A 17,159-nucleotide genomic window follows, 5' to 3' on the forward strand; every position below is an offset into this window, starting at 1 on the left:
GGCAATGGATCTGGGGCCTGGGCCAGATGGTAATCAACCTGCTTTGGGCGAAGTCACAGTGACCCCAAGTGGTCACTCTGGTAAGGCACCTTCTGAGCAGGCACCATCTTCCTGGGGCTGCAGAGACCCAAGGAGGAGAGAGGAGAGAAGGGGCGGAGGCTTCCACACCCTCCTCCTCACAGCTGGCATCTGTCCCCTATTTGCATTAAAGGGCTGGTGCGAGGGAACCAAGAGTAAAGCCAGGTGGGACTTTTTCTGTTTCTGCTTTGACTTCTTCAGCAGTGAATGCTTGTTTACAGTAAAGACCCAGAGATGGGATGCTCCTGGAGGACAGGGGATGAAGACCCATATTTCTCATTCATCCCACTGGCAACAAGAAAGCTGCATCTGGGAACAGTCCTGAGCATTATGATTTTCTTGTTAATTGTAAGTTTGTAGGACCAGTCCCTTCCTTAAAGTCAGCATGGAGTCTTCTCTTGAGGCTTGACATCATCCTCACCGAAAAGGCAGGGAGAGGTCTTCCTCTTCCAAACCTGACGCATTCGGGGAACCCTGGAGAATCGTCTACCACGAACCAAGAGGATCAGAATGGGGAGCCTGGGAGCTTAGACCTCAGTACATAAAAAGTAGATTGTTGCCTATGCGGTATGATTTCGGGGGTTCCCAGAAGATCCTCTGTCTCCAAATATCTCCCCATCTATGAAACCACTGGAATTCCCTGCTGGAAATTTCCCTGTGAGGGGCCTTATGTTAGGTCCCTGGTTTTCATGAATTCTTTTACCAGATATACCTTTGCATATGTTATTCCCTCAGCCTGCAGTGCCCTTTCCGCAACCAAATGTCCCCCATTTCTTCAAAACCCAGCTCAGATATTCTCTCAGAGATGTCTTCCCAACTCCCCCAATGCCCCCACCACGCCGCTTCTATGCTTTATACATTTTTTTCACTACACTACATATTGAATTAAAATACAAAAACATCAAATCCCTTGACCCAAAGTCCTAAAAGTCTAGTGAGGAGACCGAAAAGAAAGCTAACAATAGCAACATAATAGCATGACTGTGATGAAAACTAAGAGACTGACTGCAAATTCCTTGTGGACAGGGTCATCAGTTTGCCCCTCCCTTTGAAGGCAGATGTCCTTCAAATGCGCTAGAGCCAACCATATCCCCAACCCCAGTTTGGTAGACTTGAACTTCACAGATATTCTGGAGATGGGCCCAGGGATTTAAAGACAGAAAGAGTCTGTATTTCTGCACGTCCATCTGAACCCAACCAAGCCTGCAGACCCCAGGTGTCTTATTCATGTTTTTTGCTGGCAAGACATAGCCATCTCAGTTTCTTGGGCCTCCTTCTCCCACTACTTTCCTGCTATCAGCAGGAAGCATGAAGAATAGGTCTCCTAAATAGAGGGCACTCAGTCATCCTGCCTTTTTCACCCGCCCACGGTCCTTGAAGTGCAGGTGAGAATCTACTAGTTCCTCTTGCTCTCTAGCTCTAATTAATTTCTTCCGGCTCACTGTGCCCCATGCTGCCCACCAGAGAATTCCATAGCTCCAGCCCTCAACCTTTCCTAATCTTGGCTGACTTTCAAGGTTCAATTCAAGTCCCTTCTCTAGAAAGCCTTCTCTGGCTTCTCCAGCCCGTGCTGATCTCACCCCTACTCTGAAATGGTTTTCTCAGTTAGCAGTCCATAGTGTAGTATGAAATCACCTTCGAATTCCAATTTGCTTACTCCCCTCCCCTCTCCTAGCCCGTAAGACTCTTAGGGACAGGGACCAGGCTATGATATGTGAGAAGGAACAAGGAACCTGGGTTCCAAACCCAGTTTTATTGTATATTATCTTTGTGACCTTGGTCAAGAAATCGACTTCTCAGATCCTCTGTTTGCTCATGAGAAATGCCCCCCACAGAGCTGCAGAGGAAAACAAGATAACATGCAGGAATGTCTAAGAAACTATAGTTAATAATAGACCTCCTGGTCACCAGACACTCAAAATTCTGTTTTGATTTTTACCCCTTCTTTCATCCCTCTCTTTTTCCTTCATTATTCTTCTAGGTTACCTATTGTATGCAGCTCAATGCTTGGCAGATTATGGGTGCTCAATAAGTAATTAATTTCCTTCTTCAGAACAGATTTCTATCTCATCAAGGACAAGGGTGATTCCATTCAGCTCACCCTGGTATCCCCAGGACACAACCTTGTGGCTGGCACAAAGGAGTCCCTCAGTAATGTTTGTTGAGTGAATGAACTGTGAGCTTTGGGAATTCAAAGAAGAATAAGTGTGCAGGGAAAGAGTGGAGAAAAGCATCACCCTCTGAGCTGAACAAAGGAAGTTCTATAAGGGATGCAGAGAGAGTGGTGGTTTCCTATGAGATGAATTTTCTGAGCTATTGTTAAGAAAGGGAACAGAGCCATTCATATGCTACTACTTGCAGGAGTTGGATGGAAAGATAAACGGAGCATTGGGAGAGAGCAATGGGGTCTTTAAAAAGTGAGAAATCCCTAGGAGTCCTCCAGGTGCTCATATATAAGTGTACTGGATATGCGTCAGATACACATTTTCTTTTCCAGCAGAAGTGTATTTTACCTGCTGGCAAAAAGCAACAACTCACTTGTAGCACAGGAAGAAAGCTGCTGAAAACCAAAGGAAAGCAGCAGGCAGGAACCTATAAGCAAGTCCCACTTCCCCATCCCTAGACAGAAAGCCTGGGAAGAGAGTGCTTTAAATTCTGCTCTGCACTTTTCTGGGAGAAGATGATTCCGTTGTAAATTATTGAACATTTCATTTAAGCTTCATAAATAAGAAACTCGGATGAAAACGTTACATGTTAGATCCGTTTGGCAACATATAATTTCTGTCTTCCTCCCTCGATCTGTCATCCTTCATCTACGTCGGAGAATTTCTACTTCATTATAGGCAATTGAAGGTCTCAATCAGTTGTCTGAGAAAAGTAGTTTATGTCCCAAAGGTAATCTAATTTCTCCAACCAAGGATGTACCTGGGCCTCGCCGAACATACTGACGGAGGTAAATGTGCGCTTTGAACGGATTGGAGGTGTTGCACTCACCCGACTCAATGTAGCCGTAGATTCTCCACCCAGCCAGGGGCCAGCTCCTCGCTGACACCTGGACTCCCTAACTCAATGGCTTCATCAGAGCCAATGGGCTAAGCTTCAGCCAACCGACAACAGGTGTGCTGAGGACCAACCTGTACCTGCCTGGGGCTCACCAGAAAAGGACTCTGAGCAAGGTTATAATACTGTGGGCTGCCATCAAGGCGGGCCAGGCACTGTACTTTCATTTAATCCTCACAAGGACTCTCTAAGATACTATTACTCTTCCCATTCTACAGAAACTGAGGCTCTAAGATGCGAAGAAATCCAAGTTACGCAGGTAGAAAGTAGCAGAGCCTAAATATTAATGTAAGTACGGCAGATCTCAAAGTTAAAGCTTAACTCCACCAGTGTTGACACTTTAGAGAAAGAAAGAACCGTAGGTTAGGAAATGAACGGAGCTGGTTTGGAAAGGGGAAAAGAGGGCTGATTCTAACACCTTCCATCAGGAGAGCCTGGTCAGTAAGTCCTGGTAGGTTCTGCCGTCCTCGGGCAGATTCACTGCACAGGCTGTGCTGAAGCCACACTGAGGAGGGGGTGTAGAACCCTCTGGCTCCCATGCAGCATCCGCCTTCCGTAAACCAAGCCGTTGTTAAGGAAAGGCTGCTGGGTGCATTTCCTGTCAAAATCATTCCTGTTACCCCAGGGCTCCTGGGGAAGTCACAACTGCTCCTGGGGATGAACTGAAGGGAAGGGTAAGGCATTCAGTCCTAAAAGCCCTAAACCTTCAGGCCTGAAGCCGGAGGGTTGTCTCCAGCTGGTCACAGACTTACTCTTTGCCTTAGTTTCTTTTTATAAAGAAATAATGTACTGCTTTGAAGAGTGTCCTCCCAACAACTACCCAAAAAATAAATACATAAATAAATCCATGTCCACCTGAACCCTGTGAATATGACCTTATTTGGAAAGAGGATCTTTACAGATGAAATCAAGTTGAGATGAGGTTATCACAGAGGCGGGTGGGCCCTAAAGGCAATGCAGTCAGTGTCTTTATAAGAAGAGGCGACACAGACACAGGGAGAATGCCATGTGTTGTAGACTAAATGTTTGTGTCCCTCTGCCCAAATTTGTATGTTGTAATCCTCACTCACAATGTGAAATGGGGGCCTATGGGAGGGGACTAGGTCATGAGGGCGGAACCCTCATGAATGGGACTAGTGACCTTATGAAAGAGATCTCAGAGAGTTTTCTGGCTCTTTTTGCTGTATGAGAACACAGCGAGAAGATGGTCTATGAACCAGGAAGCAGGGGCTCACCAGACAGCAAATCTGCTGGTGCCTTGATCGTGGATGTCTCAGCCTCCAGAACTGTGGGAAACAAATGTTTGTTGTTTACATCACCTGGCCTATAGCAGCCCAAGCAGACTAAGACACCACGGACCAGCAGAGGCAGAGACTGGAGGGATGCAACTGCCAGCAAAGGAATACCAAGGATTGCAGGCAACCACCGGAAGTTAGGAAGAAGCAGGGAAAGATTTCCCCCTTAAAGTCTTTGGAAGGACCAGGGCCCTATCAACACCTTGATTTTGGCCGTCTAGACACCAGAACCGTGAAAGAATATGTTTCTGTTGTTTTAAGCCAACCAGCTTGTGGTCCTTTGTCATGGCAGCCACAGGAAACTAACACAGATGGGGAAAATATTCCCCATCCCACATTCCTCACAAGGTTGTGGTGATGGTCAAAACATAGTCAGGCATTTTGAAAAGAACAAATGTTATATAAATGCAGAACAGCATGACCATCGGCCTTGGTTCGAGCCCACACAGGGCCCCACAAAGAGCCTCTGAGAAGGACTCTGACAACGAGGGGCCCCACAGGTGATCATTTGATCTTGTTGCATTTTCCTACAATTCCAGTCCTAATAAATGAGGATGAGTTTGATGTTAGTTTGGTGAGAGAATAAAGGCCCCCAAAGATGTCCACATTCTAATCCCTGGAACATGTGACTATGTCATCTTACATGACTAAAGGGAAATTATAGATGTAATTAGGTTAGGGATCTTAAGATGGGCAGAATAGCCTGTCCTATTCAGGTGCAGTCAATGTAATCACAGGGGTCCTTATAAGAGAGATGCAGGGAGACCGGAGTTAGAGTAGAAGATGGGACCGTGGAAGCAGGGCGCTGAGAGAGCAACAGATTTGAAAATGTTATACCACTGACTTTCACCACAAGCCAAGGGATGCAGGCAACCTCTAGAAGCTAGAAAAGGCAGAGAAACAAATTCTTTCCTAGAGCCTCCAGAAGGAATGCAGCCCTGCTGAACCATTTTAGACTTCAGACCTCCTGAAGTGTAAAATAATAGATGTGTATTGTTCTGAGCCACTAGGTTGTAGTAATCTGTTGCAACAGAAATAGGAAATTAATATAATGGTCAAACCAGTTAATCTGAAAATGAATGTGGGAGAAGGTAGGGAAACACCCCAGTAATGAACCCTAAAAAATTTTCCCCTGTAGTTAGGCAGTTTTTTCATTTTCTCCAGCCATCTAGGGTCCCTCAGAAGTCATCCTAACATTGAATCCACAGCTTCAGGTGCCCTTGGTAGGGAGCCCACAGCAAGGGCTTCTGCATGCCCCTCCAGTAAAGGCCTGACAGCCCTGTGCTCAGCGAGACAGTCCACCCACAGTTGCTCTCCAGAAGGGATGCAAGCATCCCCAGATGGCCTTGGTCCCTATCTATAAAAGGTGCAGCTCGGTCTTCATCCACAACATTTAAGAAATGCTTTAAAGGCATATGTCCACACAGTCCTTCTTGATTTACACACTCCCCCAGTTCACAGTGTAAGCAAGAAATCCTTCACCAGTTGTAGCCAACCTGAGACTCTACCTCGGGGAGAACTTCCACAGCAGAGCACACTTCTGAAGGTCCCTGACAATGGCAGCCTCACTGCCCTCCCAAGGAGACCAGCAGCAAGAAGGAAGCTCTGCACTGACCAGTTCGTCCTGTTGCCTTGGCATGGATTTCCTAAGTGGTGAAAGTGGGATTTCCTAATAGGTGAAATTAGGTTTAGTCAGAAAGGACTAAACACAAGATCTGACCAGGGGCCCAGGGTCACTTACTTCTCTCCCCTCAGCCTTCCCCGCCTCTGACACACACAGAATAATGTGTGTTTCTGCTTCTACCAACAGATCTGGTGCCTGGCACTGAGTATGGAATTGGAATATCCGCCATCATGAACTCGCAGCAAAGTGTACCAGCCACCATGAACGCCAGGACTGGTGAGTGGGAAGTGTGGTGTGGAAGGAGACCAGGACACTCTGTAGGGCTGAGGGGCCATGGAGGCTTGGCCTGGTGAGGACTGGTCAGAAGGCAATGCCCCCTTGAGAACAGGTCCCTGGTCACTGTCACTGTCAGCCTCAGGACACCATCTACCTGCAGCTCATTGATTAACTTGACTACCCTCCGACATCTGACAGGCAGGGTGGACTCTCACCCTCTCCCCACAGATCTGCACATGGTCCCCATGGTCTGAAGAGCTGCCCACAGCTGTGTAGAGCAGAAGTGGAAAACCCCAAATAGGCTGGTGTCATAGCAAGTTTCCTTCTAGATCACCCCACAGCAGGCACTCCTCACCGCATAGGACAGAGGCCCTCAGAAAGGCCACAGGGTGAAGGTCTAGACTTGGAAACAACCCACTCAATCTAAGGGCAATGGAGAAGCCCACTGAGACCCTCGCTATTCTGGACCCAGCAGTTTTGCTTCCAAATCCCAGGCAAATGCCAAAGTCACTTTAGTCACTTAGGTACGAGAAGCCTGGGCTGGGGATTTTGAACCAATCCCCTTCCCAAGGTTGTCCAGCCTGGACAACCTCTCTAGAGAACCACGTGGACATGGGTGCCCAGGAGTCCTCAGATCCTGTTGCTTGCATGCCCACGGCCAAGTCCGTCAAAGCAGCACCAGGAACAGAGGCAGCTGTGGTTGCCAGGAATGGCGTAGCCCTGCTCGATGCTGGTAGCTGCTTCACCCTGGTGGGCTGACTGAGAAAGGATGGGAGAAAATGGAAATGGAGCGTTTAAACATTAGCAGTCAGCTTCGTCCCAGAGGTAGGTGTATTCCAGCGGTGTGGGAGTTGCTAATGCCTTCCTGCAGATTGTTCATCTATATGCCAAGCCCCTGGCCATCTTTCAAAGGGAAGGTGCTTAACAAAGTGTGAGATAAGTGTCAGCAATGACAGGCCAACCTTCATGGTCAGCACACCTGCTGATAGCTTTGAAACCCACCGGGGGTCCAATTCCAGTAAATACTGGCCCTCGTGTGGAACTTATGTAAAATAGGCCCCTTCTGTTGATCCACAGAACTCGATAGTCCTCGGGACCTCATGGTGACAGCCTCCTCGGAAACCTCCATCTCCCTCATCTGGACCAAGGCCAGTGGCCCCATTGACCACTACCGAATTACATTCACCCCATCCTCTGGGATCGCCTCCGAAGTCACTGTGCCCAAGGACAGGACCTCATACACACTGACAGATCTAGAGCCCGGGGCAGAGTACATCATTTCAATCACGGCTGAGAGGGGTCGGCAGCAGAGCTTGGATTCCACTGTGGATGCCTTCACAGGTACCAGGGCAGCAGAAATCTCAGCTGGGTTCAGGGATCAATGGATCTTAGTGTGAGAAGGTCATCTAGGCCACCCACTCTTCCAATGCCCCGTGTCCTTTAGAGAAAGGAAGAATGTAGGTAGAAAAAGAAGAAATAGAGGAGGAATTAATAAATACCTCAAGAGGGAATGGTTGGAGGTAAAGGGGAAAGATGAACAAGGTTACCTGTATGCCTGAAATTTTGTGTCTGGTTTCCTATAGGTTGGACATAGTGGTTGATTCTGTTTACCATTCCCTGCCTGCACTAAGTCAGTAGGCATTCAGAGGACCCGTGGATTCATGTTAAATTCCTTCCAGGATAGAGGTTTTAAATCCTAGATCAGTATTATGAATAACTCACAGAGGTAATGCTGGTTTTATACTGCTGAGGGCATTCATTTTTCAGTGTATGGCTTGGAGAAAGGAGAGTGGACAGGACAGGAGGGTGAGGATCTGGAAGCTCTGGGTTAACAGGTGGAGGTGTAATCCTTATCAGCAAGGAAAGGAGCTCTCTTCAGTCAAATGGCTCTTCTATCCCAGTGACCCCACCACCTCACCTGTATTTCAGAACCATGCATGTCTTCTGCTTTGCAGGCTTCCGCCCCATCTCCCACTTGCACTTTTCTCACGTGACCTCCTCCAGTGTGAACATCACCTGGAGTGACCCATCGCCTCCGGCAGACAGACTCATTCTGAACTACAGCCCCCGGGATGACGAGGAAGAGATGTTGGAGGTCTCCCTGGATGCCACTAAGAGGCATGCTGTCCTGATGGGCCTTCAGCCAGCCACCGAGTACATCGTGAACCTGGTGGCAGTCCACGGCACAGTGACCTCGGAGCCCATCGTGGGCTCCATCACCACAGGTGAGGCTGGAGGACCTGACAGCAGGTGGTGACAGGGGTTCCCACAGTAGCCTTTAACAAGTCAATGGAATTTACAAAGAGAAACACCCAAGGAGTAGGGGACTGCCTCATTTATCTAGAGAGGGTCTATGAGTTGTTCTGAAATAGCCACCTCTTCCAGGGCCGCATAAAATGTATAAGATGGGAAACCTCCATTTAGAAGGTAGGATGGACTCGATGTCCTGAGGAGGCCAGGGCTTTAGTGCATGGGTCCAGAGGTTTTCCCACTGCAACTTAGGAGAAAGCCCTGGAGAGAACTAGTCTCCAAGATGAAACCTTGGAGGAGACATCTGTTCCTGTTCTGGAGAGCCATCTCTTGACTTCCCAGTAAATTCACTGATGTGAATGATGCTTCCTCAGAATCATATGGGACTAGCATACAACCATACAGGGACCTGGTACTCTGAGAATGGGGTTGATCTGCATGTTGTCTGAGATGAATTGGATCACTGGCATCTCATCCTTCTCATATACGATCACAAATATGAGTGTGCATGTGGGTGAGGACGTGTGTGTTTGGGTGGTTTCTTATATACTTACAAGAACTCACAAACTGAACAAGGGGATTAACCTTGTTTTGACCCTGTAATCTTCCAGTAGTCAAAAAAACAAAGTATACAGTATAAATAAAATACAATTTAGGAAAGTGGATTTGTTCTGGACTTGTGTTCTGAAATCCCTCTACAGTCAATAGCAACTTTTTCCAAATCGAGCAAAAGGTAGCTGATAAAAAAAATAAGAGATAGAGACAGAGTTGGGTTTGCCCAAGAGAAGCTCCCCCAGAGAAAGTGGCCATTATTCCCAGTTCAAAACAAAGCATATAAACTTAAAGAAAATTTCCCAGTTGGCCTTCAGATAGGTAATAGTTGCTGCACAGGCGTAGACCTTGACAGCTTGACTTCATGTTGTTAACATATTCTCCAGGAGCAAGACTCTGGCCATACCTATGAGGTTTCAGATGAGATTTCAGCCTGATCATGGTTTGAAGGTTGCCCTGGTATAAAGTAAGGTCTTGTCTGCCCCTGGGACACCATTAGCTCTTGTTCCACATAAAACCAGAACTAGGAATTTGTTTTTCACACTCTGCTTTCTGTCTTTTTCGCACAACCACCCGGGTGCTTGTAGGAATTGATCCCCCCAAAGACATCACAATTAGCAATGTGACCAAGGACTCAGTTATGGTCTCCTGGAGCCCACCTGTTGCATCTTTTGATTACTACCGAGTATCATATCGGCCAACACAAGGTAATGAAGTTACTTGATTTTGCAAAGATGAATGGGATTTGGAGCTGGATGAAGATTGTTATGGGAGAACTAGGGTGTCCCGGGGGATACCACCCTGGTGCCTGCAGTGCCCCTCCCTTGTGTAGCAGGCTCCATGAGAATGAGAGCGGGTAGATGAGGAGCAGCCAAGGAACCCAGAACTCACCAACTCCTCTCACAAAAGCCTTGATTACATTCACTCAGAAAGCAGGCTCTTCACAGGTAGAGTGAACCGTGGTAATTGGGGACCATCATCCAGATAGTGTAGTGAGAAGCAAAGAACGCTAACAGAATCTACCAAGAGCCAGGATCACATGCACTTTCCTGAGAGTATTGAAGTCCAAGGCTAAACCCCCTGGGGGATGCCTAAAGACACCTCAGAGCCAGATGGAACCTTGGAGGGAACCACAATGACGTTGGTCCTATTACGGCCACTCCAGCCGAGTTATGAGTCAGAAGAAGTTGGCCCAGACCTCACCTGCATCCTGACAGTTCTTGCTGGTGCACGTGGAATTGTTAAAGAAGTGGAGGGTATACTCACTTCCAGTGAGGGGGTGGGATAATTTTCCAGACTACCCTGTCTCTGGGCTTCATGGACCACTCTTTGCAGCCATTGTCTCTATACTGCTTTAAGACCAGCTTGTTAGAAAACCACCTAACAGTTTTTTTTTCCTTTGCTCCTGGGATCTGGTATGATGAGGGGGTGGGATCAGCATGCAAGGTCTCTTCAAGTTCCAACATTCCCAGACCCTTGTCCCCCAACTGGGTGCTAAGCCCTGCACCCATCTGGGCTTCATGACAAAGTGCCACTGGAAGCTCCTGTGTCATGAGCTGCGTATATGCGGGATCCACTGAACCTGACCTGTGGCTTCTGCTCTTCCTTAGTGGGACGACTGGACAGCTCAGTGGTACCCAACACGGTGACAGACTTCACCATCACCAAGCTGTACCCAGCTACCGAATATGAAATCAGCCTCAACAGTGTGCGGGGCAGGGAGGAGAGTGAGCGGATCTGCACTCTTGTGCACACAGGTGGGCACGTCTCCCGGTCATGGGCTGAGTCAGGACCCTGGCTGAGGACCTGCGACCAACAGAAGAGGGAAAGAGTGAAGCTGTCCTGGCTAATGCAGAGGTCGCTGGTTCCGGCATCCCAGACTCCTCTCCTGGGTGCGCCTCTGACTCACATTGTTATGCAAAGCAATTTGCAAAGTTCTCCCTTTGACCTCTTCTGTAACACTAGGAGTTTAGAGACACACCCTCTCAGAGTCTTACTGGTTTAGGTCAGACATTTTCATGACATTTCCAATATGAAAAGTGACCTTCCAAAGACTCATGACATCTGATTCATCCAGACTACCCTGCACTTTCCAGAGAGAATTGAAGTCCAAGGCTAACCCCACCCCCTGGGGGGTGCCTAAAGACACCACAGAGCCCTGTTCTTATTCTCACTTGCCCAACAGATATTCTGATTCATCCCGTCTAAGGTTTCAAAAGACTCAGACAAGGAAACTTTACCTTAGAGAAAAAACAAAAGGGGGCTGTTATTCCAGTAATGACCCTTGGGGTCGTGAAACTCCTCATCCTAGATGACCAGAAACCACCAAGTAGCTGCATTTGCTTCTGCTTTATGCTCCAGGGAGGAGGAAGGAGGTGCTTTTCTCTGGAAAAACGATGGGCCCGAGGACGGGACTCTGGTAGCAGCTCCCCTCCCCGCCTTCTCTGACCCCTCAGCCAGCCCATCAAGCAGAACTAGGAAAGATTTGCCACAGAGGTCATGAGAGGGAACAGCCTCCAACCCCAGCCCTAACTCTGTGAAGCTCTTGCTCCTGTAGCACAGAGGAAAGCATCCAGCCGGCCTCATTAGGAGAATGCCTGGATTTCCTGAGGCTGCTTATTTCCCTCAAAGAATGGTATTTCCTGAATGAGGGCAACTTGGAACTCCTCGCTGCTTTTGTATATAGGCTCACTAGCTCAGAAAGAGCACCTCTAAGACCATGGCCAAAGAAACATTCCTTCAGAAACTCAAAAAACTATTCATCTAAAGACACCACAGGATGTTCTAATCTTCCCAGATCTCCTTCCACGCCTATGGCTAGAGATAACGCAGCTATGTTTTTGATTCAGTCTTACCCTGTCTATCAAGATATCTATGACCATTAAAGTATTAACAGATATTGACCTGAAGTGACGCCCAATGAGTAAAAAGAAGCACCCCTGGTACTTTCCTCAAAGTCTTCGAAATTCATGTTAAAGAAATTAGGGTTTTTCTCAGGGAGGACAATAAAATGGACTTTAAGAGCTTCCTACCCTGGAAGTAAAAGAAAACAACTCGGGTCAAAAACTCATTCCTTGGGTTCTTGGCCATAAGCAAGTATCTCTAAAGCAGGTGTTCAATAGTGCACCAACGGAAACTGCCCTCCTTCAAGTTCAGGCAGAGCTATTTTGGCAACTCCCCAAACCAGATTACTCATAGAAAGGTTTTATTTTGTTGCTTCTTGTTGTTGTTTTAATGTGACGTCTATGATTTTATAACTTTTGGAAATGAGTACTCCTTGAGGTCTCATGGTCAATCTCAGAGAGGTCAAGCTAATTATAGTCTCATAAGACTTTTGTTTGTTTGTTTGTTTTCTTTCATGAAGTTGCATTTGAAGACCTCATTCAAGGCACAGATTATGGATACAATTCAGATGTTAAAATTGTAAACATATTTTATGATTGTTTCTTTGAAATGAAGGACATAGACAAGCGATAAGAACAGCATATCTTGGTCCTCAAAAGTAAGTTACATGACATGGAGGGTGAGCTGATGCCTAAACTATTGTAATAACCTGCATTTCTAAGATAAATCCCAACTATCTGGAAGGGAGCTCAGTAAGGAAACAAAGGCAGGAAGCCTGGGCAAGTGAGAAGAAGAACATGATGCTTTGATGTGCAACCTCTGTTCCTCAACAGGCACTCCTGGCTTTAAGCCTGGATGAAGTCCCTTGACTCTATGCCACGAAAAGGATCCCGGGACTCAGTGCAGAGTCAGCCTCGTGAGTAGCAAAGCAAGAATCCAATCATCAGATCTGACTTTAAAGGCAACCTGAGTTCCATTCTTTATTCCACAAGTATTTACTGAGTAACTTCTACGTTCCAGGTGCTGGGGTTACTCCCTGACTTCATGGAACTCCCACCACACTTCCTGAAATTCATCAAAAGAGATTGTTCCTCAAGGCACACCCTTTGTATTTATCAAAGTACAAAGAGCCTGGGAAGCATATTAGCTCAGTAACTGAAGAAATATAAGAGTTTCTATATCTTCTTAGTTTCTCCATCTAGGTTTAAATGTCTAAGTCACAACAAGGCACACCTCGAACTCCCCCATAACACCTGACAGTGAGTGCTCTGAACATAAGACATTAATGAATGAATTAAAAGAAACATCTGAGGGCAGTTAGAGGAGCACTGGCTGCTTGAGAGGAAGTAAAAACAGGAGAAGGGGAAGGGGCTGCTGGAATCAGAAGGGGAGAAAGAGGTCTTCACTCGCTTCATTATTTTGTACAGTGCAGCAGCAGACATGCATCCCGGGTGAAACTACAGGAGACAGTTCTCTGCTCTTCCATCCTGCAGTTCCCCTTACCTCTACCTGATACTTCCCTGTACTGTTTCAGCCATGGACACTCCTGTGGATCTGGCTGCCACCAACATCACTCCAACAGGAGCCCTGCTGCGGTGGAAGGCACCAGTGAGCGAAGTGGAGAACTACGTCGTTGTTCTCACACACTTTGCAGGTGGGTGCCTGCAGGTCTATGCATCTGGTAGGAATGGTGGGGACTGGGGCTGAAGACTAGCATGAAAATTAAAAAGCAAAACATTTTATCCATCTGAGAGAAAATTAGAAATTTTCCTGCTTTAATTTCACCATAAAGCCCTCAAGATATGACCCAAACTCTGTGAACCGTATCAACGATGAGAATTGAGAGAGCTGAATCTAAAAGGTATAAGAAGGGCATATAACCAAGGGCAAATACAAAAATAGAAATAGCACTTGAAAGACAAAACTCAGAATTTGCCCCAAAATGCTACAGGCAAGAAAGCTGACTTTTCTAGATATTTACAGAGCGAGGAAAACACTAAAGGACCCCATGCAGGACAACAGGGGATGAAGGATTCAGAACTACTAACCTCTCTGTTGCTTTGATCTTCTTTACTCATATCCAACCCCAAAGGTTGAGCCAACATGAAATCTTGAGTTTCAACGCCTTCTTCACCATACCTGTTCACCTTAACACTATTTGAAGTTGAATAGTGAAGCCCATAGCAAAAGAGTGTTGAGTAGTTCAAGGGCCTAGGCCCAGAAAAATTATTTCCCTGCCTAAATTATACATGTGCTCACAGAATATTGCGGGTTATAGGCAGGAATCCAGAGGATAAAGATACCAGAAGACAGAAGGCAGGCAGATGTCTTAATTTTCAAAAATGACAGATTAAGTCAATTCTGTAATCTGCAAAGTAAACTGATTGTCAAAGCTTGGGAAAGTAAAAACCAAAACAGACTGTTAAATAAGTTGAAAAGGAATTAGTGATTACTACATACCAGCACAGGTTCACTAAGTATGAGTTTTACCAAAACCACTTTATGTCCTTTTTTTTTAATTGGCAAATCTGCTAGCACATTAGTATCTCAGCAAGGCATTAGAAAGACCCACTTACTGATTAGATGGAAAAATACATGGTGGATCGCATTTGGAGTTACATCGCTGATTGAATGATTGACCCTCCTCAGAGAATGAATTATCATTACTATGGATACATCCTAACCGCCCCCCACCCCGCGCCCCCAGGTACACGCAAAAGCCACTTCAACCCCTACCACCCCTCCTTACACATTATGATCCTTCCTGCATTTCTTAATTCTCACCTGCCTTCTCAAGCCACCATGCATTTGCACATGCTCTTTCCGCTACCAGGAAATGCTCTCCCTACTTATCTCCCTAGTAAACCCATCCTTGAAGCCTTAGTTTCAACACTGTCTCCTTATCACAGCTTCCACTCTTCATCTAAGGCAGTCAGATGAACCTGCTCACAGATATGAAGCGCAGAGCTCCATCACAGCTATTTCCATTCTTCGACAACTACCCTTGCTGCCCTCCCACGTGCCATGCACTCTCTAAGGCTATCGTGATTCAGAGACAACACACGAGTTCTTGTCTTTGCAGAACTCCCTTCTGGTGATGAGGCAGACAAGTAAAGAGTTACAAGCCAGTGTGGGCAGTGCCATGATTTGGGCAAGCGCAAAACACCAATGTGCCATATCTGATGGGCCACCATGATTTAGGGTGAAGGCGTTGAGGGGAAGAAATAAGGCAGATCTTAGATAAAGTTAAAGAGAAAGAGAATAGGAGAAGAAGGAGAATTCCAAGAAAAAGAGCAGCCTGTGTGGCTTGAGCGCTGTTGGCAGCGTGTTGCAAAGGAGGGTATTAAAAAGATAGAGTCATTATGTGAGCTCTTCCAAAGGGCTAGTTTAGGCTTTAACTTGTTTGCATACCTTTCTATGCCTTTGGACCACAAAAAATTGAAACCAGCGCCCCTCCATTGTCTGGAGAAGTGCCTAGTAAACTCTGTTAAATGCTGAATGACTCAGGCACATTCTCAAGACACAATAAAAGGCTTGGCCTTGATCTAATGAACAGTTTTATCAACAGCTTGAATGAATACAGGGAAGACATGAATACTAAATTTGTGTATAAAACAAAACTGTGATCAATAGAATCCAAATTCAGATATATTTTCATAAACTGAGACAGTGGCCCAAAACTCAAGCAACAAAGCAAAATGCGGTAGAAATGAAGGCAAAGCTCTTCTCATGGGTGCAAAAAATCAACTAAACTCAATTACACAAGGTAAGGCTGCGGAGGGGGTTATAAAGAAGATCTTTGATGAGTAATAATCTCAGCATGTGATAACAATATCCCAGGATTGTCTCAAAACCTATGAATTAATATACATAATTGGCACAAATAGAAGCAGAGACTGACTGTTTCATTGTCAGTACATCTCAATTCTCTCCTAAGTTTTGCATTTCAGCAGGGACACTGATAAACTGTTACTTGTGTAAAGAAAGGTGGCCAGGATTGTGACAGTTTTAGAATCATCACATACATGTAATGAGGGTTGGGAGCTGAATTTTCTCAGTCTAGAGGAGAGAAGACTTGACTAGGAAGAGCAGGGGGCAGGAAGGGGTCATGCAGATAAAGGATTTGGTTTATTCTTGTAACTCCAGAGACCCGAGTAGAAGTTATACAAAAGACAGTTCGGCCTCCAAATAATTTCTCAGTTAAGATGCAAAACAAGATGAGAGGAGAGCTTCATATGGAATAAAATGCTAAGCTAAATAACCTCTAAAAGACTTTTTTCCAAATTCTCTAATATTGCATCTTTATGAAATGCCTTTGGATTTGATGTCTTTCCTAAGTTGAAGAGCCTTATTCAATGCTTATCTGTACCCATCTGATTTCAGTTGCCGGAGAGACGATCCTGGTTGATGGAGACAATGAGGAATTCCAGCTCGCTGACCTGCTTCCTAGGACCCACTATACCGTCACTATGTATGCCACCAGCGGGCCTCTCACCAGTGGCACCATCAGCACTAACTTCTCCACCCGTGAGTACACGTTCAGCTACATAGTATCCAGTATCCTGGGAGGCTTTTCTGGATCCTGAAAATGATCATTTTCCATGTGCTGGACCAGATATAGTCTGTAGGTTTTGGACAGTGCAGCTATGAGCTATTCTTATTTTAGTTAACTGCAGCCCAAATGCCAGTGAAAGTGATTTGCAATTCTCTTCCGGGGTCTGGCTGACGGCAGTAGAACCAGGCCAAGAGAGGCCAGTACTGGGAATGCATCTGGCCCAGAAAGGTCTGATGGATATTAAAGGGTTTAATATCGGGGAGAGAGTCGCTGGGTGCGGTCATAGCCAGGAGAACAGTAGACAAAGATAGAGATGCGGGAGAGTTAGAAGTCCAAGAGTGAACTCACAGACGTGCAGGTTTAACAAGGTCATGATTTCAGACCTAGAGGGTCAGATTGGAAGGTGTCACATCTAGGCCCAGAGGGCCAGGGGAGGGAAGGGGGAACAGCTGCAGGAATGATCACGACACCGAACGATTATCTTCTGACCCAGGAGTGTCCTGTAGGCTCCTGTCCAAGCTAGAACTGGGGTCAGCCTGTGAGCAGCCCAGAGACCACACAGGTGGACAAATTGATCCGCGTGCCTGGAAGCACAGTGGGAGGAGCTGGAGGGGCGAGCACTCCT

At 46.4% G+C, this 17,159-nt stretch overlaps 1 protein-coding gene across 1 annotated transcript in view; it reads left to right on the forward strand.

Annotated features, from left to right (window-relative positions):
* TNR (tenascin R) overlaps positions 1-17,159 on the forward strand; it is a 73,201-nt gene that overhangs the window by 28,883 nt on the left and 27,159 nt on the right. The window contains exons 7-13 of the mRNA XM_057728123.1: positions 6,244-6,333; positions 7,411-7,674; positions 8,289-8,558; positions 9,723-9,842; positions 10,746-10,892; positions 13,514-13,633; positions 16,363-16,506. Of these exons, the coding sequence (XP_057584106.1) occupies positions 6,244-6,333; positions 7,411-7,674; positions 8,289-8,558; positions 9,723-9,842; positions 10,746-10,892; positions 13,514-13,633; positions 16,363-16,506 (1,155 nt within the window). The remainder of the gene's footprint in view (positions 1-6,243; positions 6,334-7,410; positions 7,675-8,288; positions 8,559-9,722; positions 9,843-10,745; positions 10,893-13,513; positions 13,634-16,362; positions 16,507-17,159) is intronic.

Source organism: Hippopotamus amphibius, chromosome 3, assembly GCF_030028045.1.
Source record: "Hippopotamus amphibius kiboko isolate mHipAmp2 chromosome 3, mHipAmp2.hap2, whole genome shotgun sequence".
Classification (NCBI taxonomy): Eukaryota; Metazoa; Chordata; class Mammalia; order Artiodactyla; family Hippopotamidae; genus Hippopotamus; species Hippopotamus amphibius.